Here is a 27,382-nt window from a genome sequence, read left to right as displayed (position 1 = left end):
CCAGTTCTGGGCTCCCCACTACAAGACAGACATGGGGCTACTGGAGAGAGTCCAGCGTAGGGCTACAAAGATGATCAGAGGGCTGGAGCACCTGCCCTGTGAGGAACAGCTGTGAGAGCTGGGCCTCTTCAGCCTGAGGGAGAGAAGATTGAGGGGGGATCTTATCAGTGTGTACAAGTACCTGAAGGGAGGGTGTCAAGGGGACGGGGAGAAACTTTTTTCAGTTGTCCCATGTGACAGGACAAGAGGCAATGGGCAGAAACTGAAGCACAGGCAGTTCTGCCTGACCGTGAGGGGGAATTTCTTCCCTGTGAGAGTGACGGAGCCCTGGCAGAGGTTGCCCTGAGGTTGTGAGGTTGCTCCAGAGGTTGTGGAGTCTCCTTCTCTCGAAATGTTCAAAGCCTGCCTGGATGCAACCCTGTCTAACATGCTCTAGGTGACCCTTCTTGAGCAAGTGGGTTGGACTAGATGATCTCCAGAGGTCCCTTCCAACCTTAGCAATTCTATGATTCTATGATTTGAGTTAGTTTTCCATGTCCTGAGATGTTTCTGACTGCTACATCTGTGGCTCTTTCAAGCTCTTCTGGAAGGATAACTTAAAGAAAAGCACATGTAATCTTATTATTGTTCCTGCCACAAATCAAGGACAACAAAAACTGTGAGAGTGTGAGTGTGGTTCATCACAGATTTTCAGTTCCAGGTATTGTAAGGACAGAAATATTCCCAAGTTAACAGGTGCTCTAGCTTTTACTCTGAAGGAAATCCTGCTCTCCAGATCTGTGATCTGAAGATAACACAGAAATGTCTACTATTCAACCTGCTAATGAAACTTAGGGCTAGGGAGGAAGCCAATGTTATACATATCTTTCCAACAGTTGCAGAGAAGCAATATAAGTAGAGTCTCTGTAAGCCACTATCTATATCATGCTAACTAATCTCGTGACAGGCTGTGCCTACAAAGCCTTCTCAATCCTTAGAACCAAATATAAGAAGCCCATATGATAAAAATACTTCTGTGAGCTCATTCAAAAAGGCACTTTACATTAGACACTGATAGATGCTTTGCTAACTCCACAGGGCAAGGCTTGTATTCTTAAGAGACCTTTACCTCTGTTTATCAAGTGAGAGCACACAGGTGATTGCTGAATCATTTGTGCTCACCTAAACTGCAAGCAAGGAAAACCTTCAAATTAGATATCCATGTAACGACCCTGGTCTTTCCCTTTTGCAAGTCCCCTAAACTTTGTATAGAAGAAGCCCACAGGAACTGATCTGCGAGAGCAAACTCATAATTTCAAATGACTGAAAATATGATGTAAGCAGTGCACAATGCCACTTATCTGTAAAAGAAAATGTATATACCATGTATGATAATCTGGAGGTTCCAGTTTTCTTATTTCAATTTAGCCTGGATAAAAAGCAAGCTATTGATTTCCAAGCAAAATCTTAAAAAAAATATTTTGTAAATTTAATCTTTTCTTCCTGTGTTGATTTCTTCTCTTTTTTTTTTCAAGTTGCAAAACCATGTTTAATGAAGTTTTATTTCCTATTTTTCTTAAACCTTGGGAAGCTCGTAACTGAATTTATCCAGATTTCAAAGTTCTCTTCTTTCTCTTCTATTTTTCACCTCTGATACCATTCCACTCTGTTGAAATATAAATTTTCCCAAATCTTGCTTCTTGTCCTTTCCTTCACATTTCACTCTGTTTGTTATGTCCTATTTTCCTTCTCTAATCAATAAATCCTCTTATTTTCAGATCTTCAGGTATCAGGTTCAGCTCAATGTCCCAAGAGGGTCCCAAGAGGGGCTGGGGTCTGTCAGCAATGGTACAGACAAGGGAAAATATCTTCATAGAGAGAAATTCAAATCTGAAGCTCTTACATGTGGCATCCAGACCATGTACAGTAAACAACCCAAGATAATGAATGATGAAAGACTTAAAAGTAATAAAGTCAATCTGCTCTACAGTGAAATGGAAAGAACTAGCAGATGGTTTAGAGGGGAAGTTGTTGAGAGGGATGACAGAAATAGAAGGTTTAGTACTTGTTCCCAGATTGTAGTTTGCAGCATATGCATGGAATCATATATATATATATGGTGGGAGTTTTGTTTTTGGTTTTTATTTTTAGTAATGGCTATTCTCTGCAGAAAAATACAGATGTTTTTGTACAAATACAGACAATGTATTTAGGTAACACTGAATGCTTTGTGTACTTCTCTCAGGGATGCAGTATGTTACAGCACACTCCTCTGTAGGGATTTCAGCTGCTTGGATAACCCCTTTCAGTCTGATTTTTCATCAGAATAATCTCTCTGGAAATTTCTTTAGGTTTTAATAACACTGGCCTCATATTCAAGTCAGTAAAACTTCTGTGAAGTTGAAGGAATTGCCTCAAGAATGAAATAGGTTTGTTATTTTGCTATTAAGATTCAAGGAGTTTCCTTGCCCCTGAAATGAAAAGGCAGGGCAACATTGCCAAATGAAATGAATTTAGAGATGATTATATAAAGGCACTGCAGAACACACTTTGCAGTTCAATTAATGTTTTCAAACAATAAAAAAACCCCTACAACTACTAAAGACCACTCTTCGGAAACCTTAGACCACTCTTTGGAAACCTTAGAGGAAATGGATGAAACAGGAGTGTGACCCAGTTTTACGACAGAAAGTACAATAATTCCATGCTCAGAATGATTTATTGAATGCTAATAAATACCTTCAGATATTCCCCCGAACAAGAACTATTTCATTACAGTTTTTATGCAAACAGAAATGTAATCCAAGGTTGCATGCTAAAAGCCATTGCAAATGTATGCAGATGTCAGCGCTGGGGAACAGTAAACCTTGTAAAAGCAGAAATACAAATAGAAAGCCTCAACTGTGAAAAGAAAACCCTAAAATTGCTACTAAGGGTAAGTAAAGAAGGGTTTAGAGGCCTATGAAAGGTATAGATACCAGAACTATAAACACTAAAACCAACTACAGATCCTTTGGTAAAATACTCAGACTCCTGCATCTAAAAAGATAAGAAATTGAAACTCTAGGACTTCACAAGATTTCACCATATGCAGTGACCTAGCTGTTAGCTTGTCTGAGCATGACAGTAAATAGCAGCTCAAAGTCTGTGAGAACGGAAATTTTAAAATAAACTTACTCTAAACTTTAGACAAGGATGAGATTCTCTTTGCAAACAAATCATGCTTGCAGATCTGAAAAGACTTTGCAGCATATAAAACCGAAATTGGAGTGCAGAGAAGAGAAACCTATATGGAAGGTGGAAAAAGATATAAAGAAGAAAAATGTTTCACTAAGGATTATTTCTTTGTACGTCTCTGAGGACACACAGGTTGTGCGCATATTATACAGATTACATAGAATAAGATGAACAGAATGAAACAGAGTTTGTAAGAGAATAGCAAGTCTAGATTGATAGGCAAAGCTAAAGGAAAAGCTCTAGAGAAGAAGAATATCCCTTGACTTACCTATAAGGACAGAGCTCCCAGGACTGATGGTCATTTTTGTTCCCAAAGGAGAGGTTAGCACTGAAGGAATGGTGGTCTCAGCAGCTGAGAGCACTGTGGTCAAATCTTCTAGGTGAGGAAGGGGTTGTGGAGGTTCTGGAAATGAATTGGAAGACTTAGCTGATGAGCAACACTACAGCAGAAAAAATCTCAGGGATGTTAGAAAACCTACCAACACCTGCTGCATTATTTGCCATGCTAGAATATTACCATTTCAAAGGGGCACTCTAAACCACCTTGAGCAACTGCTATTAGCATGCTTTGCTGAGGTTTAAGGTAGGTATGGCTCAGTATGACCAAATCAAGGACATCTGCCTGAAGGCTACCATGGCATTCCGATCTCACACTCTTCATGTGTGATTAGGCTACACGGTATCAGGAGCTAAAGCAGCTTAGAACAATGGCCAATTCACACAGCATAGCAGCCTCATCAAATGTTTATGGAAATCTACAGAAAACTTCTTACTGTCTACTAGAAATTGATCAGGCCATGAATAAATACAGTTATAACACTGCCAAATTCTATTTTATATTTAGGCAGAGCTCCAAATGACTAGGAGTTCAAAGAACTCGAGAGGATCAGTCTGTGCTAAGAACAGCTATGCTAAGTATAATGCTATCTTTAAAATTGACTGTGTTTTATGTTCCCCATTTTGTGTGCCACAGAAATGACAGGATATTTGATTTAAGTGAATGGTGGCATCATCTCCTTCAATTAAATCAAGACACACACAGAGCGGGTTTTCTTCTGCTGAGCACATTCAATGCCAAAAGTGTGAGTCATGAATGCTTGAGCTACTTCTTTCCATCAAGAAAGTAAGTGATTTGCCTGCAAACATAAGCAGCTTGTGTAACTTACAGAAACTGCATTTTTTAAAACTAAACCGTTTATCAAGATCAGGAAAGGATCTAAAAGCCATGTGGGAGTTCTGATTTACAGTCTGAAACCTGGCTGAATTTCTTTGCAGAATTTTTTTAGATCAAATTTCTAGGGCCAGTCTGGAGTCACAGAGGATCCCTGCAAACATGCAGAGAGGGTCTTTAGTGTGGTATGTAAAACTGTGAGACCTGTCACTTTAAAATGTCCTCTTAAAACAGCATCATCCATGGGCACTGTACTTATCATGGTCATGAAAGCTGAGATCTGTAATGGACACTTTAATGGTGTGATGGACAAGGTTACAAAACTATTGTTAAAGGTAAAGAAGCATCCACAAAACCTACTTGGATCAATCATCTGCCAAGCACTGAGAAATGATAGAGATCAGTGAGCAGGAAAGGAAAGCCCATTCCTACAGATGTGATTAATTACTAGCGGTGACTGGTAATGCTTTCATGCATGCTTCACAGTTGACATTGTCTTTTCATATGATCCAGCAAAACTTTCTGTCTGCTACCAAGAAAGCCAAGACAAAGTAAACTTCACTCTTAACTGAACTCACTTGGTGCTTTCTAAAAGTGCACTGGGTTTATGCAGCTGTTGCAAGGTGTGAAATTGTTAAGATCCACACAGCCGTGTACCAGAAAGGATGCTGATCAGAGGCAGTGTACTTCATAGGGAAAAAGTGTGATTGTCCCCATTTCAGGAAAGTCACTATTTAAGAAAACGTTAAATGAGCTTAGTACATTTCTTAGCCAGTAAGTCTGAATAAGTGGAACTGAAAATGTCAGGATGGGGGAAGGTCACCATGCCTACATGCAACATCTCTTTATCCACAAAGCTACTTTTTTCCTGACCTTGCTAGTGATGCTGCCCAGAGAACTAAATGGACACATTTCTTTTCTTCACCAATGAACAGGGCTGTCTATATGTCATTCTCTCTTTCCATATCCTCTGATTAGCTCGGAAGGCCAACTACTGCGTAGACTGTGTTACTACTGCTGCATATGTAAAATGTCCTGAACTTACCAAGAACCAGCAGCTGAGTGCTTTCAGTTACCTCCCCAAGAAGATTGGTTGCCTTGCAGGAATACAAGCCCTGGTCTGACTGAGACACATTTGCAATCAGCAGTGACCCATCATGCAAGTGGTGAGCAGAGTACAGCTTGACTTTACTCTTAAACCAAGTAACTTCTGCTTCAGGAACACCTGGAAAAACATTGGAAAACAACAACAAAAAAAGTAATATTAGTGGCTGCTGAGTGTTGCTATAGTCACTACAGACAAAAAAGTTAAGATAGAACAATTAAAACAATCTTTTAATACAACTTTCAACTGACTTTTTTTTGCAACTCAGATATGCTTAGTCAGCTCTTTCATGGCATCTGCCTTTTTATTTCAGATCTCCCTGAGATAGGACAGAACAGTCAAAGCAGAATTGAAGTCTTCCCTGTTAGTATCCCAGAACTACACAAGTGAACTCGGAACTTACCACTCTTAAAACAAGCCTGTGCTGGACCAGAACAAAGGTTAATCTAGCCTAGTAGCCTGCCTCTGACAACACCATAAGCTATGCCTAGAGAAATGTAAGAACAGGACAAGCATATACAATGCTTCCTGCTAACACTCTCCCAGCCTCCCACTACTTTCAGCTGAGGAACTTTCTGAACCAGAAGTCATTTCTGTGTATTTAGTAACCTTCAGTGAATTTGTCGAACCTCCCTTTAAACTTATGCAAAAGGTTAGGATTTACATCTTTAGAAAAGTGGTTTCAGTGGTCTAAACAGGAACCTTCAGAACAGATTGTCACAGATTCGTTACCACTGTGTGAAGAATTTCCTCCTTTTGTGTGTTTTGAGCAAATGTCCAACTATCTCTGTTTGGTGCCTCTTGTAGGAATAGGCTCTGATCTGTACTCAGCAGGACTGCTCTCTCAGTAGATGGGGTTCCTCGGGTATAGAAATCTCTGCCTTGGTTTAAATACCCATCAGGTTAGTCAGTGTTGCCTGACTGCTGAACAGTTAGTTTACTGGAAATGGTATTTGGAAGACTGAATAGACATGATAGACATGCTGTGGCTGTGAGAAAACAGTTACTGTGTGGACCCATGGCTGTGACGATTAGCAAGGCACTCATCCTGGTAACTGCTGGAGTGTGTGCTCTCCCATCGGTTCTTTCACTTGCAATACTCTCTGTAAGTGGGACTCAGTTCCTCTTTCACATGATTGTGCGGCTTCCTTGTACTTACTGTCAGGTAAGAACATGCTCACAGGCAGTTATTTCACAGTGACATACTCCTCTGTCCATCACCAGCACCTTTCGGACTGTATAGTCACATCACAAAACAGAAGTCACTCTTTTTGACAATTCTGTGGCCATGGCAGCAGAAATACCTCAGACTGTGCTCACTGAGAATGACCGGCCACTCTTCTGTATTCATACTGACTGGCTGATTTCAAACGTGTCACTAAACAAGAGCAGTCATAAGAGGAAAAAAGAAGCTTTGCCTTTCCTTCATATCAAAGCATTCTGGCTATATTCCACCTCCCTCAGAGCCACCTGGTGACTTTGCCAAGACACCAGGGAGGACTGCGTCTGGGTTTGGTGGCTAGGATGGAAAACCGTAGCCCTGTAAGGGCAGGTCTCATCCACATTCAGGCAGTGGCAGAAAAGAGGCTACATAAAATACAAGTAGGCTTTCTTCATTTTTGTCCAAGGGCAAACACAATACACTAATCTGGACCCCTTATGACATATCCTGGTTCTTGTTTATATTGCTATTTTCAAATATTTATCCAGTTTTTTTAAAAAGGATGAGTTGTTGGCCTATTTCTGAACCCCAGTCAGGAGAGGACCAATATATTGCTTTTCCATCTGGCTGCTACTCTTTGACCTATGTGGCCTGGGTGGGCCAACCACCACTTAAAATCGCACTCTAATTCTTTCCATAGTGTCAAGGCAGAGCCCTCAGGGGAATTCAAACAACTGCTGGATACCAAACAAACTCAAGCCTTGAGTTTATTCAAGACTGTATGTTTATTGTGTGTCTGGAGCAGGGAAGGGAAGTTGGAGAGGTCACTTCTGGAGTGACGTTCTGGAGTGTGAAGGAGAGAAAATGGAGACTCTCCTAGTTCTGTAGTCCTAGAAATGGCAAAATACTGGCATCTCAGTGCTTCTCATTTCAACGCCACTCTCATGCAGGAATGACCCACTCTTTCTTCTGCAGAAGTTTCTTACAGTGCACAGACTTTCATCTTAAGCATACTGACAAACTTAGTCATGGAAGTACCAGAAGTCAGATCTCAGAAAGAAACAATCACAAGTTTATAAAATTATAAAACTGAGTTTTCTCCCACCTCTAGCAGGGCTCTCTTCATTTTCTTTGAGCTTTAAGACTGAATTTAAGTAGCACTTTCCATTTTTTCTTGAAAACAATGGAGACTAAATGTGATCAGTAGGAGAAGGGGGTGATGAGGACTGCTGAAGATAATAAAGAAGGATAGGCACAGACATGAAGGCTGAGGATCTCACAAGACTGCAACCTTGACAAGCTGGGACTTAGAGTAAATAAACATAGACAGACAGAATTAGTGAGTATGATAGTTGGCAACATTATATTACGCTAATTTACCTCTTGCAGACAACTACTTAAATAGCCTTAGTCCAAAAGGGCAGATTCTTCTTGTATCCACTTATCTCAGTAAGGGAAGAACTAGCAAGGAGTTAAGGGTAAGACCCACTATTTTTAATTTAGGAAAGATGCATTAAACCCACAAGGGGCCCAGCACCTCCGCAGTATGCAAGGTTTATTCTTTCTCTGTCTTTAATCCAAGTTTCCACACAAAGTGCAAATGATTTGAAACCAAATACAGCTATTTTTATAGTTTGGTTTAATGAAGACAAGAAATGTTGTAAATGGCAGAGAGTAACAACTTCATTTTCCTGTGTGCTTCCACCTTTAGTAAAATGTATAGGCCTCAGGCATTTCAAGACAGGAATAGGATACAGCCAGTACAGACATGAGCAAAACCACTATTGCACAGCATTGCCACAAGGGGTAGCAAGAGCATTTCAATCAGTTTTTTTGGGGCAGTGGTGAATGACAGAGGACAGAGTCCTCCAAGCTGAGTTTATTTGCTTTGCAGAAACAACCACCGAGACTGAATGTCTGAGAGATGTGAGCTGGAGACAAACTTCACTTTGCTGGGGAGGCAACAGTTGGTGAATAGTTATCCAAGTCTGTTCTTCAGCTTTCCTCTCCATTACTGTGCATGTATCCCTCACAGCAAAGAGTGTCTGGAATATGTAGAAGTAGAATTGTGCATTCTGATCAAGATAATTTTGCTAAAACAGGAGCATTTGGGAAAGGAAGAATAGCAATACAAGGATCTAGCAGTAATGACTTGCTTTTCATCCCACAGGGTTCTGAAATAGTAACTTGTATGTCATAATCTGGCATAACTGATGAATAAATATGGGTCAAAAACAAAGTGAGAACTCAGAAAAGACAATCTTGAACATATAAACGAAACTCATAAGAAAGGAATATATAGGAGAGCTGCAAAAGTGTGAAAACAATGAAAATCAGACAGAAGCCCACACAAGGAAAGACCACTGTGATATATTTTTAGTCACTATTTCAAATTAGCTTTCAATCACAGTGACTGGCACATGATGCTTAGTAGGCAAGTGTCTCTCTTAGAAGTCCTACGGCCCGAAAGGCACCACATAGGGATCCTCTCAGGACCAGATTTTTAAAATCATTTTCCCCTTTCACATCCAACTTTGTTTTCAATAGTAACTGGGTCCAGGTCGAACAAACCTTCTGGTACCCAAGTGAACATGTCTGCGTGGAACTACACTGTGCCAAGGAAACACACTTCAAGTGCCGAATTCCGAAGAACGCTTCCTAGTGATACTGATGTGATAAATTTATAAATTTATTAATATGACACATTTGCTAAATCAATAGCGCATTATTCTTCTCCTTACAATTCCAAAGATATTAAAAGGTTGGATAATCATAATGCTGATATGATGATCAAAACTAAGGTAATGTGCTTACATTAGAAGAAAAACTGCTTATTATCAGGTTCCTAAATAATTTTTAGGAGATAGTATCTTTTCCAGGCATAGTTGAGGCAGCTCACAGCATCACTCTAGTCCTATATCTTTTCCCAGATGTCACATTCTTTATAATTCTTATTGATGTTGAATTATTAATACTATTTGTATGAAAATAGGATTGGAGAGACTCTAAAATTCCCCTGCCCTAACTTCTCATTCTTTTATTCCCCATGTAACATCACAGCTTGTAGTTTATGATTGTATCATAATTTCAATAGCACTGATCTTTAGTGTTACACAGTAATTGGTGTTTTCTGTGGAGCAGCAACAAGAGATAGAGAGATAAATACCCATGAATAAAATTATGATTTAAGCAAATTTCTTCAGTATCACAGATGAAAGCAGTATCCTGCGATATTGATGATGCTGGTGAGGCAATAGTGATGCTTCCAGTGAGTGAAAAAGCTTGGAAAGATAGATTACACACTCTTTCAGGAGGGAAGGCAGTGATTCTACTGTGACACTGCTAAAATTTTCCACCGTGGATATACAGTCTCATGGTAAGTAGGTAAGTAGGGTGATTCTCCTGTCAGAATAGGCACTGAATCATTGCTCCTTCCTGCTGCCCTGGCCATACAGTACTCACCTCCTGTGGTTTTCTGATGCAATAAGGACTGCAGCAACTTTGTTCTGCCACACCCTATTCTTTTCATCATGTCTTTATATTGACAGAGAATGGCCACATTTCCTAAATCAGCAATCATTGTTTATACTCATAGATTCTTTCTATCTACTGCTGCTGAGGGAAACCAAAGATAATAATCCAAAATAATTATGTTACTGTTATATTTACTCGCTTTCATACACTCTCAGTGCAGGTGGCCATGAAGAGGCTTTGCAAAGAAGAATATAACTTTCCTCTCCTTCTCTGAAAAACATTTGAAATTGATCTGCTTGCAGTGGAAAGAGCATCTTGAGAAGACAGCAGGATTGCTGATACTGAACTTAATCCTTCATGAGCTAGTAGGAAAAATGATACTGTAATTTTCTTTCATGAATTCCATTGAGTGTACTTAATTCATTGGGATCTCAGCTTAATATCGAGTTCCACATGTTATGTTGACGCCTACTATGCATGCCTCACTAAATAAGAGATGACCAGATAGTGCAAATGTGAGCCAAATACCCATTGAAAGAAGGAGCCTTCACAACCATTAACTTCTTAATGTGAACAGGAAACATCACAGAATGCAGGACATTGTTGCAGTACAGGTGTCTATTTGCAGTCATCACAAGTACCTGGTAGCTCTTGGACAAAGCTAATGCAAGGATATAAGGGGCTTCATAAAAGCCTCCACAGCATATATTCATGCAATATCTGCATGGCTCATTTCAGGTTTTGTAAATCATTTCCTTCCTCTACCCCTCACACTATGCACAAAAGTATAATGAATTTAAGATTTTGATCCTGGGTCTTTAGAGATTTTCCAGTAATCCTTCTTCTCTTCCTCCCACTGTCCCCACATCAGCTACCTACCACTACCTTTCTCACAAATAGCCCTAGGACTGCAACACACTGAGAAGGTTAACCATATTTGGTTGCTATTGAGAACAGGAAAGCTACCATTGTAAGAGCAAAGGACATTAAGTCTCTGATTGAAAAACAGTATCAGGGAAATCCCAGTTGCAGTGGAATTTGTCTGAAATTCTGCATCTCAAGATAAAAATAAAGGAAAAAAAGAAAAATCAGAAAGTGTGCTAACATAGCTTTCATTTTGAAAATAGAATTTGGCAATAAAAGAAGAAACTAACTGGGGTGTACTTTCTGAGCTTCATCATTGAGGAACTGAGTCGGTTCATGCTTATATTCCAGCAAACATCCCCAACAGGTAAGAAAGCCAAACAGTTTTGCTGTGTCCACATTGCAACATGCATCTATAACAAAGATGACTGCCCTACAGTCCTGGACCAATTTTCTTAAGCCTCCATGCTTTTCTTGTCAGTGCTGATAAAAGAAATACTAAGAATTAATAGAGGGAAAGAAGTTTGGCTGAGTCACAGAAAACTAAGACCATGGTGTTTCATCCAGCTGCACATGCAGACACCAATACAGCAAAGAACTCCACAGAAAATCATAGCTGTAGGTGCCAGCAGGAAAGACCGAGTCATTTCTCACCTGCAACCTGGCAGCTAATGGTAACGTTTGCTCTCTTGATTGTTTTCACTGTGCTTCCAATATCAACAGTGACAGCAGGCAATTCAGTGTTGATCACAGTAGCTCTTGATGCCTTTATCAGTGGTTTTCCTGTGAATAGAAGCACCACAGTTTACTGAACCAAATACACTAGACTCCCACTGGGCATCTAGTCAACAATACACTTGTAAGGCAGCAGTTACAAGGACAGCTAGGTAGCTGCATATGGGGCAATGCTGGTGTATGAGGCAATCTGCTCTTTATGATATTACAGGATCACTGCATTCCACGGGAAATATGCCTTTGGGGAAAAAAGAAAAGATACTTAGTGCAGAGGCAGAATAGCATTAAAGACATACATGCACATATGAGAACCAGCTGAATCAATAAATAGCACAAGGGGACTGCAGCAAGACCTTTGCCTGATACTGCAGCCCAAACAGCATCATTTGTCAAAGGCCAAATGTAGGACAAAGAAGCCTGAGTAATAGCTATAGGCACAATAATAATGTAAGAGATTTAGAGCAACATGCAAGCTGTTTATACACATTTATCATGTTTTCTTTAATGCAAAGTGGAAGCATTAGGATTACTAAAGGGAAGATCTGACTATAACTGGAAAGTTATAATGGCTAGTGTAAGATGAGGGACGTAACACAAGCTCCTCTCTGTAATGCAATCAGTTCCGCTTTATCTACAGCCCATGGTACCACTGTTATGCATTAACATTGTCTATTTCTTGACAAAGATGCCTGCTCTACCAGCAACAAACGATTCAGACTGTTTTTGCTAGACTTCCAATATCAGCATTATAGTAAGCAAATGAGCATTGGTCAAGATGCTGCCCTACTGTTGTTCTGTGTGAAATTAGCTATGGAGTTACCCATCATCAGGGATGCTAGCACATTTTGGCAACTTATAACATAGTGGCACTGTTAATGTATACCTACAGCAAACAGTACAACTCAGAGACACCCAGACTTAGCTCTGAGTAAAGGGAATGAAGTACCAGGAGTGTTCATATTACATTAAGGTAGCCCTCAGCCTGAGCCAAAATGCTCTGCAGGCAAGATGGTGGCAGAAGAAACAGAACATGAGTGAGTCCAACATGACTGTATTGCTTTTAATGGTATGAGACTTAGATGTTTTTGTTTCAGTGCTATAAACTCATCTTTATCCAAAAATCTGGGAGCAGATTTTTTCCTCCTTTAAATAAGTGGACAGTTATCAAACAGATCCAAATATCATCATTTACCCCAGAAACTGGAGTTTTACGCTGAAGTGTACCACTGGTTTCACTTGTCTGTCAGTCTGGAAGTGGCTTAGGAAGAGCAGATGCAGGTGACAAAAGGAATGTGGTTACACTGAACTCATGGAGCGTTCTGAAAATCTCATATAAATCTATAAATTGCTGCATATAGCTGTATTTCCAGGGCTTTTAAAAGATGCTTTTTATTTGGAATCTCTACTAGATCAGTATAGTTTTCTTCTTTTCTTGCTTCTAATGCCTAAGAATAGTAAAATATTGCACTTTATTGCTGAAATATTTCCAAAAGTTTTATGTTTTGTGGCAATGACTAAATTGTAAAGAAAGAAAAATAGTTAAGATAAAACAGCCTTTTATTTTCCTGATTCGTTCCCGTAATCTCTGGTTGATAGCTTAAGACATCAACCAATCAACCAGAGATCATGGGAACCAATCAGGAAAACAAAAGACTAGTTGATAGCTTTAGTATTTTTCTAACAGCTAACCGAACTTAATCTTATGATGAGACTGTGGTAACCAATCAGGAAAATAAAAATTCTGTTAGCTCTTCAGCTAATTAAAGAGTGGCAAACCATTCAGGAAAATGGAAGCATATTCCACTGTCTTTCTTCTATCCACGTTCTAAACTAATCAGAAAATTCTTCAATGAAATAAGTCTTTGGCCACTTTCTTGCTCCCTCTAAAGATGGGCTTAGCTTTCCAGTCTTTTGGAGAAAGTATTTCCATTATGCTGAAAGGTTTGTTGCTTTGTTCCAAAAACTGCTCAGTATCTTATTTACTGCCTAATTTGATAAGATGTTCAGGTTGGATGGGAGACAGCAGCTCCTAAGCAGAGTTTAGCTTGAATCTGCGAGGCATGAATGTTAATTCATCTAAACAAAATAAACTATAATCTTGATAGTTATTTAGATTAAAAGAGCTACTGGTCTATCTATTCCACATGTATGTATACCTAATGCTCAGCTTACTTTTCTGTACCACCTTAGCAGCAGTACTACTGCCCTGGATTAAGCAGAGATACTCCTGATCTGCACTAGTATAAGACAGGTCACTCCCTGTTTTTACCTCTGTATAATCTACATAGCTCTGACGTAGCTCTTCCCTTTCTGCCCTGGAGATTCAGCTCAAAGGAACAGATAGGGTCTCTTTCCAGCTGGCCACTGCTGCATACTTAGGTTTCCTTATGCTCCTCTATTTGGAAATTATCTCTGTGTTAGATATCAAAAAAGACTGAAACTCATCAACAGCTATTCCTCCCTTTAGTCATACATATATGCATTGGCAGCTTACAGTCACTGACTGCACATGGGAGCCATCCAAATGCCTCCATATTTTGGAGCTGGTACTGTGAAACACAGCAGCCTGAACTGTCAAACACAGAACTACAAATCAGCTTTCTAGTATTTCTAAATGTTTCCTTTCATCTTTGTGGTGCATAGTATCTTGCTTTTCCCAGATCTCTCTGCCTTGTCACAGTCCTTCAGTGGTGACCCTCTTCCCCTGCATTTTCTGCAACAGCTTGTCATTCATCTTTTTGCTGCCTATTCCCTCTTCTGCCAATTCTGCTGTGGTTGTGAGCCTGCTGGAATAGCCTACCAACTTACTCTGAAGAATCTGGATTCGCATACAATCTCCTATTTCCCCTTACTTTTCATTTGGGTGGGTTTTCTTTAGAACCGAAATCTAAACTAACAAAGCCTATTTAGTCTGGTGTAAAACTGAATCATTACTGGAGGAATATAAACACAAAAGTTAATATTTTGAGAAATTCTATTTGCCAGCAACTGAGTGTCAGCCATTCTTGTACCACAGCAGATCAGACAGGATGTGAGGCTTGGTCTCACAAGCAGACAGCTCTTTGGCTCCAGTATACTTCATGCTTGCTTAGCTAATACCTGAATAAATCCCTGAATCAGTCTGCTAGACTTGAAGGAACCACCATTAAGTTTAAAACTAAGTACACCAATTGGAGTGCTTGGACTGTACTGTCCATGAGCAGGGCTGGAGGGCTCATTTCAGATATGGAAAGTGAGAAAAAGCACAGATCACTTGCAGACAACCCCCCCAAACATCATGAACTATCACTGCAAGCTTGTACCATGCCTTAGGGCTTTTGAGGGCACTAGAACTGAATGTGCATTGGGAGTCTACCTCCTTCCACCCTGCTTGTACACTCTGGCTTCCAGACTCATCTGTACTCCCATAAACTTTCTGGCCAGAATCATGCAAATGATAGGGACCATCCTGCAGTCTTAGATAGCAAACTATTACCTGCTAGAGTCACAGCAATGGAGACAGAGTCAGATCCCAGGGCATTGGATGCGTTGCAAGCATAGAAACCCACATCAGCTTCCACAGGTGCTAGAATCTGCAAGGAGTCATCTGGCTGAAGTAGCACCCTGGAGTAGTGGGGAAAGAAAGAAATTAAAAGTCTCTTAACTCAAGTGAAAATAAGTACGCGTATCATAATCTATACATATTTAGGTCATGTTTGTGTTTCTAGGCCTGTAAGATATATTTAAAAGCCTACTAAGAAATTCAAACCCTTACATTACCATTACAGGCTTAAATTTACTTAAAGTACATTTTAACTTCACTGCTCGTTCTGCTGATTTTGCTACACATATTAGAGAAAGTATTTAGGACAATAGTTTAGAGCTCATGAAATATCTTCTCCTGCTATGTCACTTTGTATGTGAGACTGAGCAAGTCATCTAGCCTCTCTATACCCCAGTTCTGCAACTCCTAAGTAGACACAGTAATAGCAAAGAAAAAGACAAATTATTGCAACAGAAAATTGTGAGACCTAGTAAAGCTGGACATAAAGAAGTGAAGTGAATCACAGGGTCAGTGTAACAACCTAAAGTAGGCTAAAGTTCCCTGATTGCTAGAAACTCCTGCAACAGTCACTAAAGGCAAAGAGGAACCTTCAGCTCCCTGCTGGGCTGAATCAGCTATTTCTTTATTCTGCCAATCAAAGGAACCTATGATGATTTCAGTACTGCCTATAGTCAGATGGGATGAATATGATATTAGTTTCATGTTTGCACATACTGTTTTTACAGTGATATAACTCCTGTTTTATACCTATATAAGCAAGAATTCAGTCCTTGGGCTCTTATCAGTGCTTGTATATCCTCATATTCAGTACCATATTTTTCCTGATTATTTGCACGTCTCTGCTAAATTTAAGCTGAAACTGTTGATAAGATCTAATGACAAATTGCTTCTCTCATCAGAAATTTTCAGCAGCTGTTCTACATAAACGTCGTAGTTGAGGCTGTGACTGACACTGCCAAGGGTCAGAGCAAGGGAAGGAAAAGCCCAGGTCAGAGCAGGGGAAGGAAAAGCCCATCAAAGCCGTATAATAAATGTCCGCTCACAAATCCTGGAACTGATGAGTTACTTTTTTTTCCTGCCTTGAAAGAAAGCTGTTGTCTCATAGACCCAAAAGCTAGAGATACTTGATCTCACTCAACACTGTGGGTGGTAGCTGTCTAACACAAACCATATTAGGGCCACTCATCAAAATGTATTATAGAGGAAAAAAATTTGTTAAATTTGTTTTTTGATCTTTTTGCAAAGTAATAATGATTAATAATAAGTGGAACAAGCTGTCTTGTGTCAGCCTAGTCTTGCAAGAGCCCAGTAAAATGTACATTTACAAAACAAATAATAATCATAATACCTACAAGCACAGAAAAAAAAACAACAAAAAACCAAAAAAATCTGATTAAAATCCCTTCCCACATCTACTATTAAAGGTTGTTGTCTCTTAAGACTTAGACAAAAAAGGGTAGACTTTTAGTTAGCCAGTGCTAATTGTATACATATTGCTTGCATGGTGCAAACATAGTATGTAGTCTGATCAGTCAATCCTGGATCAAACACACATAAATCCTTTTAAAAAAAATAAAGGTGCTTTTAGAAATTTTTCTATCACCTTCAGATTGAGAAATACTTCTTTAACTTAACATGCTCTGCTGTTATTGCTACTTAGGAAAAAATTTGCTTGATACTAGACGTTGTAAAACACAAATGATCATAAATAGTTTGTTTTTAATCAACTCTGTTAATCTAAATCTCTCTTTGTCAGTTTAAATCACCTCAAGATCTATCAAAATTTTTTTTGAGGGGAACAGAAACAAGCCGGGTAGCTATCTGCCTTTAAAAAAAGAAGCACAGCCAAAGTAGCTCCATTTTTCAACCTTTCAATCCCAACAGCTAATGTCCTTCTCTAGAAATAAAGCTAGGCTCCTCTTCCTTTATTATTTGTTTGTCACAAATTGGCTTAGCTGCTTTTCTTGAAAGTAAGTATTTTATTATGCCTCCTTACATACAATAATCTTGGCTGGGTCCCCTATTTTTCTCACAGACTGTTATTTTTGTTAGGTTTCGATTTGTTTCTCAGTGGTGAATAAAATCATAATATCATAAGCAGCAATTCTTTCCATCACCATTGTGTCTTCAGAATCTCATTTATGTGTTTAAAATAACACAGCTTAATGTTTTATCAGACTCATTTCAGTTGTTCCATACCATGTCATCTCCAAGATGAAAATATATTTTTATGACCTAGATCAGTGATTAATTCAGATGGCACCTCACAAATACCTAACATAGACTCTGTAGTACCTACAGTTTACATTCCACTTCACATCTGGCTATAAAATACAATGCCATTTTCAAGTACCATATCCAAAGGATTCTCACCAATGGAGATTACAGCATACTTGGAAGAGACAATGCTTCTCACTAGATTTACTGAACAATGCAAAAATTCCTCAAAGATTTTCCCTGTTAAATGTGATTCCTGAGAAAGCCAATCTGAAAGTTTTATGAAACTCCCATCGCTTACAGAAGTCTCCGGACATTAGTGTAGATACGAGCAGGCTCTGAAACTGCATTGACAATGAAGATGAGATAAATAGATCAGAAACCACGCTAGTATCAATCTAACAATTTAATCTTAGAAGAGAATACGAAAACTCATGATAAATGTGTATTCAGGCTGTATATACAAACCTGAGTTAAGGATCAGTATTTCTTTTACTGTAATCATACAAATACTTTCAACTGCAGCATTTTTTTCTGTCATATGTTTTCATTCCATTGAATAACTAAAAACTATCACTTTTACTGGCCTGTGTTTTATCTCACTGTGACAGTACATAGACTAAAGCTAAAGCAATTCATTTTTCCAAGTGGAACTATGTAGTAGGAGTCAAATGTAAATGCTATTAGGCAGATGGCACAGCTCATGGAAGTAGGTAATAGGTATAAAACCCTTCATTACTATCTCATTGATTCAAACAAACCCCATGGCTACAGTGCCTTTATTTCTGAGTACTTAGCAACTCTATACATGTTAATACACAACAGATAAGCATCACTCAACCTAAAAACAGTAGTCTACTATACGACATCATAAAACAAAACATAAATAACCCAATCTAGACCCAGTCTACCGAGGGCATGAGCTGGACTTCAGCGCAACTCTCTGACCTCCGGCACCTCACTGGGTCTTTTCAATGCTAGTACAGGAAGCAGGAGTTGTATTAATTTCCTTATTCCCAGTAAGACAGAAGTGGGATGGAAAACTGGCTCATTTTCTCCATTCTATGGAAAAAAGATTTATAAGCACTGTAAAGTTAAAAAAAAATCAAAACTAAAGTTTCAGAAATCATAAGACTGTGTTACCATCAACAAAACAGCAAACTTTCTATTGCTGCACCATGGTTGTAATTTTCTCATGAGTGTAATGTCCTGCATTAACCACACATGAACCTCCATTCCCTTCTGTAGAATCACAGTCATTTCAAATGGACAGAAAAAAAAATCACTTAATGGTAGAATTCCAGCGGGATGTAGCCAGTGTCAAAGAAAATATGTACACGCCACTTTTGGGGAGGCCAAAAGGCCAAGAAGATATTTTCATAGGGCTATGGCCAAACAAATGGATACTCTGGGCCCAAGCCTTGATTAAGACTGCATGTGATTTCCACAGAAGAAACATTCTTGCTCTCAGTGGCTCTTCCAGCCCTCCAAAATGTTCCCTTATCTTATGAAATCTAATATACTTGCTTAGAAATTAAAAAAAAAAGAGAATCAGGAAATTTAGTACATTAAAAAAAGCAACAGTTCTGGAGTGATTCAGCTGTGGAAGTGAGAAAGGAGGTAACACACTAAGTTTATAATTACATAGAAGGTCTGTTTGCATCTTTACTAAATCAAGACTTCACTGGATGTTCTATAGGGATCACAATGTAAATCGCCATTGCTCACTCTCTTTTTATTTCCCAAACTGAAACCAGCTTGGTTTTATTACCAAAGTCAGATGTTTAAACTCAGGGCAGTATCTTGTGCAGAAAGAGCTGGCAGCAGATCCTTGGACACCTGTCTTATACTGTGTCAGTTACTATAACTGTGTCCATATGCATTACTACCTATCCTCACAGACCACTTTGTCACAAAACAGAACTGAGCCACAAAATCTCAATCACATACATGAGAAAAAATGTGTGTTACCCACATGATTAAGCATGTAACTAGCACTCAGAAGAGTCTATTTTTGTCTGCTCTTGCACTGAAGTGTGTATGTAAATAATGGCCATCATGCATGCAGCTTTCATTAGACTCAGGAATTTGCTGTAAATGGGTGATTGAGAGGGTCAGTTTAAAAGTTTATAGAAGTATGTGTATTTTTTCTGATTTAGGAAGTGACAGAAGTCAAGAGGCAGCATTCTCTGCCTGATGAGATATTTGTGACATTTCTGTAGTACTTTTAAAGAAAGCTTCCAAATGTGTGCTGAATAATGTTTAATATATTTCTCCTACTCATTTTGTCACTTATGGTCTTATGAAGTTAAAACGTATTTTTTAAAAAAAGTTGTTGGTCCCTTCCAAACTTTAGGGAGGCTATCAACAGCATGAACAGCATTGCTACCAGTTGGTACTGATAAAGTGGTAATACCACTACATGTGCAGCATACATAAGAGAAATGGTTGAACTGAAAGATGCTGAGGTAAAGGCTACCCCTGGGAAAAATGGTACTATTTTTGCAGTACATTAATAAGAGCATTTTGTGGCACAATTTCTCAGGCTATACCCAGGGGCAGACAGTGCAACCGTGGGAGTTCTGTGCAAAGGAGGATGCATGAACTCACAGCAGAAAACTAACGCTTTGAAGTCAGCATGTTCAGCTGACAGAGATAGTTGCAAATATCCATGAAATAGGGCTCCATGGTATTTAACGATTAACATGACCAGCATTTATTTTCAAACAACAGTAGTCAGCTCAAGTTATGGTCTTCTGCATGGATTCAGGCTAGTTGAAATGCCAGATTATCTGGAACCACGCACAAATACAAAAAGAATTTCTTCTCTACTGTTGCTTGTGTTTCCAACTGCTGTCAGAACACAAACAGGGACTGGTGATCGTAATGCAAGCTGAGTTTTATTCCAGGGCAGTTTTACATGTGGATATATGGGTTGAAGGCACGCAGGCTCTGTTTCTTCATGTTCTACGTCTTAATTATGTTGGAGAAAACTGACTGAGGCACAGTTAAAAATGTAACTCAAATACCCAGAGGAGAAGGAACCCTTCCCTGGGGAACTATGCTGCAAACTCCTTGACAGAAAACTAAATTCCAGATCTGTTTTCAAGTATCTTTAACTACTGCGATCAATCATGAAAACGTGTTGAGTGTATTTTCCTTTATGAAGATCCTCCTGAACCTGGAAATGGTCCAAAACAATACCTGAGGGAGTCACAGAACAGCCCTATTCATTTAACGGATTAACTCTGAAATCTGAAAATGATGATTTAATCAATCTTAGTATTTCAAAAATCTGTCTTCCTACTAGAAGCCTCCACCTTCAGACAGGAAAATACACCAAAACTCCCAAGTCCCCAAACACAGAATGCTCTACTAACTAAATTAATCACTTATCTAGTTTAGTGCTTTAAACTTCTTCTTTACATATATATTGAAATAAAGGTAAATTTCCTTTTTGCTACATCAGACTGACCTACCATCCATGTTTTGCAGCAGAGTGCTCTGTTTACCACTTTACATCCATTTGCCCTTTTTTCTGCCATGAAACCACACTTCTGCAAAATATGATTTTGCCTGCAGCACTGACAGGTATTAGAAATGGAAACTGAAGAATCACAATGTTAAATACTTTCTTACAAGTTAAAAAATGTCTTTTACCTATCATTGTATTTCACCTCCTCTCCATTCTTTGTCCAGCTGATGGTGGGCTTAGGGTTTCCCACTGCTTCGCAGTGGAGCAGTACACTCAATGTGCCACTGGCTAGGACCACTGTTTGTCCTAGGTGGGTGACAACCTCTGAAGCAGAGAGCTGTTGTGCTGCTGAAATTTTTCGGAGGATGGCAGGCTTTCGAGCAGGTCTGCGTGAGCCCACAGAGGTGGGAAGAAGTGCTTCAGCAGATGAAGTCCTCAGCGAGCTGGCAAAGCCAGAAACGTGCTTGCGGAAAGGGTACTCCACTGAGGTAGAATCGAGTCTTTGCCTTGGTGCTTTGACTGATTCCTGATACTCCAACTGGCTCTTGAAAACTTCACGAGCCAGCTGTACAACAAGCTGCTCAGTGTAGACATCTTTAAGCTCCTCAGGCTGCTGAGACAAATTCCTTATGATATCATCCAAGCGTTTCTGCTCAGTGACCATAGTGAATGGGAGGCTATACTCGTGACTCCGGTCCTCTTCTGAGGATGCATTTTTCTCTGTAGATTCCTGGCCTTCCCAGGACTCCCGATTTTCACCAGGCCAGCCCCTGTGCTGTAGCAGCCTTGAGACAATGTCATCATACCAGCTGCTGAGGTCAGCAAGATGTCCTCGTTTTTCAGCCTTGCTCCCATTGAAGATAATCCCATTGAGATGTTTCTCCTGAGATCGTAAGGCTTCATTTAGATTGGCCTTTTTCATAGCTTCTTCCTCCTTAATGCCAGCTGATTGCCCAGCAATGAGCTTCTTGTTGCTTCCAATTAGTTTAATTACAAAATACTCTCGGGCTTGCCCTGCTGTGCAGGTGTATGTCCCAGTATCTGAAGGCTTCAGACGATGAATTTTCATATAACCATAGGGTGCAATGGTGATGTGCGCTGAGCTGATTAGTCTTTTGTCATCCTTCTCCCAAGTAATCATTGATTTCCGGAACCTCCTTGCAGGGCATCGGAGAATAACGGAGGTTTTAGGCAACAGGTAGGCATACCCACCCACAACAAAGTGTAGCTTCTTCTGCTTTCTCGTCTGGATGTAAACTTTCTTTACAGCCATGATATGGGGGCTTTGCTTATGAGCTGGCCTGTTGTGCCCTGAAATATCATTAATACTATTAGTATGTGACACTAATAAATAAAACAAGCAGTTTACATTGGCACGGGCAGCATTTGACCCATTAATGGACAATGGGAGAAACTGGTGGCCAGTTGCTCAACATTAAGTTGCAGCAATCAAGACAAGAGCAATAAAAGGACATATTTTAGGAATGCCAATGTCTTGCCCAGGGTACAGGCAGAAGCCAAAGTGCCAGGAACAGAACTTCACAGAAGGAAAAAACTCCAGAGGAAATGCAGCTCTTGTTGTTAAAGTATTTGAATGAAGACTTTTACTTAATATGACAAAGGGAAAGAACCTGATACTTTTAAATGTTTATCATCCAAACCTTGAAAGGAAGCACAATATTGCAGTGCACAGCAGTAAGGAGAAGAGAAAGTGCTATTACCTCAGGGGGTAACACTGAACAGAACAAAACTGTCAGGAATAAGCTTAAAAACACAAAACAGATACTGTTAAGCTACATTAATTCAGGGTGTCATACCAATTTCCAGCTCTCTATGACAGAGCTCTTCCTTATGAAGCAGTGAGCAAAACAGTATGGGTACTATTAGTATATACCATGAACACTTGATTCTAGCTTTGGCTCTGACTGTCAGATCTCCTGTCCTCCCTGATATACCCAACATTTAGCAGGTTTTAGGGTTCATATTCTGCTTTAAGTTGAAGTCAAGTCCACTTTCAAATTTTTACATGTCCACCTGGATTACTGCAATCCAGGGAAGGGCATATAGGGAGATTACTGCTCTTGTGAAAGGCAGTATAAAATATATAAAACATCAACATAAAATATGTCTAATGTATGTTGCACAGTTCCTTGGCAACCCCAAGTCATACAGGGTTCTGTTTGATATAATGAATTAATAGGGTTTTAAATTATATTGAACAAAAATCCCATACCAACCATATTATTTGTGGCTGTTTTGCCTAGTGTTAACTTGTATCTGCCATCAAGATGCTGAGCTGTATCTCTGAGTCTCTGTATTCCAGCTGTGAAATTTAGATATTAGATTTGAGTCAGAATTTTGAGCCACTTCTTCCAGAAATGAGCAGCTCCCTTCCAGCATATTGGCTCAGACTCAGTTCCAACAGTAAAATATATAGCTTTATTCACTAGTTGTCTTGCTGCTGAACAGAGTATATGTGTTCGTAGACAGAAATTCTTATTCCGTAACAGCAAATACTCTGCAATAATGAACAACATTGGGGAAAAGATGACTATGGAGCATGTGATAGCATGAATTTCTTAGTGATGGATATTCAAGCCCCCTTTTTCCAAACACTCTCAAGCATCTTGCCCACTTACTTGCACAAGTGGATAGGGCACAGGGTCTGACCAAGGATGAGAACGGCAAAGGCGGGCACAGGGAGGAATTGATGATGACTGAACCACCAGTTTTCAGCATCTTTCTGCAAATGGCATTTCGAGTCTGGGTACCCTCTCCACAACTCACTGAACACTTGGAAGAGAATAAGAACCATTAGGAACAAGGTATATTAAAAGAAAAGAGTGCTCTGATCCTTCCCCTGCTGTCCCCCTAAAGCATACTCATACCACGGTACAGATCTGTAACCTATTCCAAAACATTACAGTGGAAGAAAGCAGAACAGTGCCTGACCATTCAGTTACAGATAATCACAATGGGGCCACAGTGAGGAGATGAAATATCAAGTATTTTCTAACTTTTGAGGGCATGGTTCTTTCTGTAGTCTCTTTACAGTTTATTCTCTAGGGTGGTGTCTCTTGTTTTAACAGCACTCTGCTACAGTACAAAGCTTGTCTTTGTGCGTTGTTTCTATATGTCTGTGTTTGCTGGGTGGAAAAATTCCTGTTCACAGCCAAGAACAGAACACACTGAGTTTCACCTCACAGATAAAATACTTTTATGCTAAAATCATTTAGATTAGGCCAAACTTAATCTGTGAGCTTCAATGTCGTCATTCTATTACAAATAATATATGTGCATCAGATACCAAGAAGTTATTTCAGCTTGGTGGGTACCAAACACGTTCTACACAAAAGAGTATAGCCCATCTAATCCTCGACTGTAAGCACTCAGGGCATGTCTGCATTGTTTGAGGGAATTTAGCATGCTTAGTTTATTTTATATTTATGTACATAGCATCACAGTAAGTGAGAATATGGGCAGTGTTATTCCCAGGGGCACTGGGACCCAGACAGCAACATGTAAAGGTGATGGAAAGTTGCGTTAGCCCTGGAAGGTTGGCAGCACAGACCAATGCACTCATTGCAGTAGAGCTCAGGTCCACAAAGTTATACATACGTGTTTGTATACATAGGTGTAACACAAACATACCAGAACGGAAACTGGAGACAGAGTGAGAGGGAGGAGACAAGGGTGAGTAGAGCAAAAAAAAGACAGTCTTCAAATGAAATGGAGAAGAAGGATAGTATGAAGTTATATTTGATTTTAAAAAGTGTTAGTATGTAAAAATATGAATTGCACAAATATTAACATGAATTATGCAGTAAAAATGTTAAATTTCTCTTCTTGTGAAGGAGGGCAACTCTATTGGAAATATAATTACCATCCTCTCTGCCAGAATAGATGTATGCCCTGGCAGCAGACTTCACAAAAACACCCATTCATTTGACTAAAATTTCAAGATAGATCAGCATACGAAGGATTAAGGTCGAACAGCTACCTGAGGTGTCTGGTGTTTCCTTCACAGTTAAGGCAGTAGTCACTTCCTCATATGAAGAAACAGAAGAAGAGTGGCAGACAAAGCAATTAGGGGAACAGCTTTTATGCTTACTGGTATTAAAAGACTACATTTTATTTTTAGTTATGCTTCCATAAATATAATGGACATTTTTCTCAGGCCACCTTGGACTGGAAAGGAAACTTGGGGAAGTGCACATGACTTCAGTGGAGTAGGTCAGTTTTACCATCCCTAAACTGGAGGAAGGAAACACCTAGACAACATAGCAAAAGTGGTGTTCTAGAATGAGAGAATGAAAGAGACTATGCTACCTTGGAGGCCTAGTGTGTGTACCCATGATGATATGCCTATGGCAGACTGGAGTTACTCCTCCCTTCATGTCTCTGCATCATAGGGAAAGGCTGGAGAGGTCTCAGGAGGAAAAGACTATTGACATCAGAACTGCATCCTCAATGCCAGGCTTTGGAAAGAAAAAGCATTTAGCCTGGGGAAGTAAAAATTACTCTTTGTGGATGCCTTGGATGAACATCCAAGCAAAGAGCAAAGAGCAAAGGCTGTGCGTGAACAGAGTCAAGGATATATTGTTCTGTGCAAGGGTTCTGTTTAGCCCAGAAGAAAGGTCTGATGGTTTGGCTGCATGGCTAAACCACATCTGTGGAGGAATCTCCAGAGAGAGGACAACAAGCTAGTGATCACATCCCCTACCAGGATGATAAGAACAGGTTACAGGACAAAACTGGGTATTTGTGGAGTCTAAACATGTTTGGATCCTTTATCCCAAGTGACTAAGAACTTCACCTCCAAAACCAGAACAAAACAGTGCCATTATATAAGCTGATAGACATCCAGCACTGGACACCTCATTCATACAAGCAACATACCTGTGTCCAGTCAGACAGAAGCCATTCATTGGGACAATCCTCAGTTTTGCAGGCTTGCTGGGAAACTGGCCTTGGAGCAGAGCAGAAGGTCTCTGGAAGCTCTAAAAAGCTTCCGTCTGCCAGACGCTGCTTGCAAAGCATACCTCGTTTCTGGATACCACTTCCACATGTCTGTGAACACTGGGGGAGATTGGAATCAGTCACTCTTCATTACCCATGCACCATGGCAACTTGCAACAAAAATTACTTATGAATTTGGGTAGAAATTAACATGTAGTTTTAGCCAAATAGAAAACACAACCAAAAATTTCAGACATGTCAAAGCAGAACTTCTTTTTAAAATGTCAAAGATATTTTGGAAAGTGAAAGCAGCTTATTTTGCTAATATTTAGAGAACTGGTTCAGCATTTCTGAAACATTTTGCTTTCAGACATTTGTACAAAGGACATGGAAACAATATGACAGAATTGCAAAATGGAAGTGGAAGAGCTGTCCTTTCGTATAACCAGCAGCTGGAAAATGAGCAACTTATACATGACATGGAGGATATAACATCTACGTTTCTGCTTGAAGTTCTACTTGTGCTACTGGAAGTTTTAAAGGGTGTGGAAGAGTCTTCTCCAGCAATAGATGATTCAAGGCCTTCACTTCCAGGATTTTATTATATATGTTAAGTAACAGTAGCTATGGACCAAATATTGAACTTGAACCAAATATTCAAATTTAACTTATTAAAGAGGGCATTGTTTTACACTCCCCCCCCCCCCCCAAAAAAAATTCCCTCAAATAAGAAAACAGTGTGTGTTAAATAAAAATTTCCTCGGTTTATTGTTTTGCCTTTTCTTCTTTTTGTAATTTTCTTACTTCTCATCCCTGACCTACAGAGAGCCTACTGTTAATGCAGCTCAAAGCTTAACTGTCCAGCCCTGCATTCATAGCTTTGAAGACCTCTTGCATTATGACATTTTTCTCATATTTAATTCAGGTGAAATCTGTGTATCAGTTGTGATCTGCTGTTAGTCTCAACAAATGATTAACAAGGTTAATATAATAAAACATTAAGTAACTATGCAGCCCTTTTATATTTATGGCTATCATGACAGAAGTGTGTGCTCTTTCCAAAAGGTAAGGAGGAACGTTTATTTGAGTCAAAGCAAATCTGGGTGATTAATATCAGAAAATCCAGCTCCTCTCTCTCTTTCATGTAAATAAACCCAGTGTATCCATTTTCTACCCATGCAAGGCAGAAAATTTTGAACAAGTAGATTTAAGCACTTTCTCTGACCCTTTTTTGCCAACATGGTGGCTCAGCTCTCTGAAGAGCTTTTTCTCCTGGCTGGTAACAGGCTCCCGTTCTGCTCAGTCCATTCAGTTCAACACAACTTCTCTTCTCTTAGCAAAGGGGAAAAGGGAGTTTGTGCTACACTGAAATTAAGAGGAGTTGCTTATAGCTTGCAACAGGGGAATTATGCCTCTGAAATAAAAAACCACATGAAGAAATGTTAAAACATATATTTAAG

General features: G+C 39.5%; 1 protein-coding gene across 1 annotated transcript in view; it reads right to left on the bottom strand.

Annotated features, from left to right (window-relative positions):
• ADAMTSL1 (ADAMTS like 1) overlaps window positions 1–27,382 on the bottom strand; it is a 473,068-nt gene that overhangs the window by 30,607 nt on the left and 415,079 nt on the right. Inside the window, exons 18-24 of the mRNA XM_062599771.1 lie at window positions 25,863–26,042; window positions 23,603–23,756; window positions 21,149–22,274; window positions 15,203–15,330; window positions 11,647–11,775; window positions 5,433–5,612; window positions 3,485–3,619 (exon numbers count right to left, since the gene is read on the bottom strand). Of these exons, the coding sequence (XP_062455755.1) occupies window positions 3,485–3,619; window positions 5,433–5,612; window positions 11,647–11,775; window positions 15,203–15,330; window positions 21,149–22,274; window positions 23,603–23,756; window positions 25,863–26,042 (2,032 nt within the window). The remainder of the gene's footprint in view (window positions 1–3,484; window positions 3,620–5,432; window positions 5,613–11,646; window positions 11,776–15,202; window positions 15,331–21,148; window positions 22,275–23,602; window positions 23,757–25,862; window positions 26,043–27,382) is intronic.

The sequence above is a fragment of the Rhea pennata genome, chromosome Z (assembly GCF_028389875.1).
Source record: "Rhea pennata isolate bPtePen1 chromosome Z, bPtePen1.pri, whole genome shotgun sequence".
Taxonomy (NCBI): domain Eukaryota; kingdom Metazoa; phylum Chordata; class Aves; order Rheiformes; family Rheidae; genus Rhea; species Rhea pennata.
The sequence above is the reverse complement of the archived record's forward strand: the minus strand, read 5'-3'. Positions and strand labels throughout refer to the sequence as shown.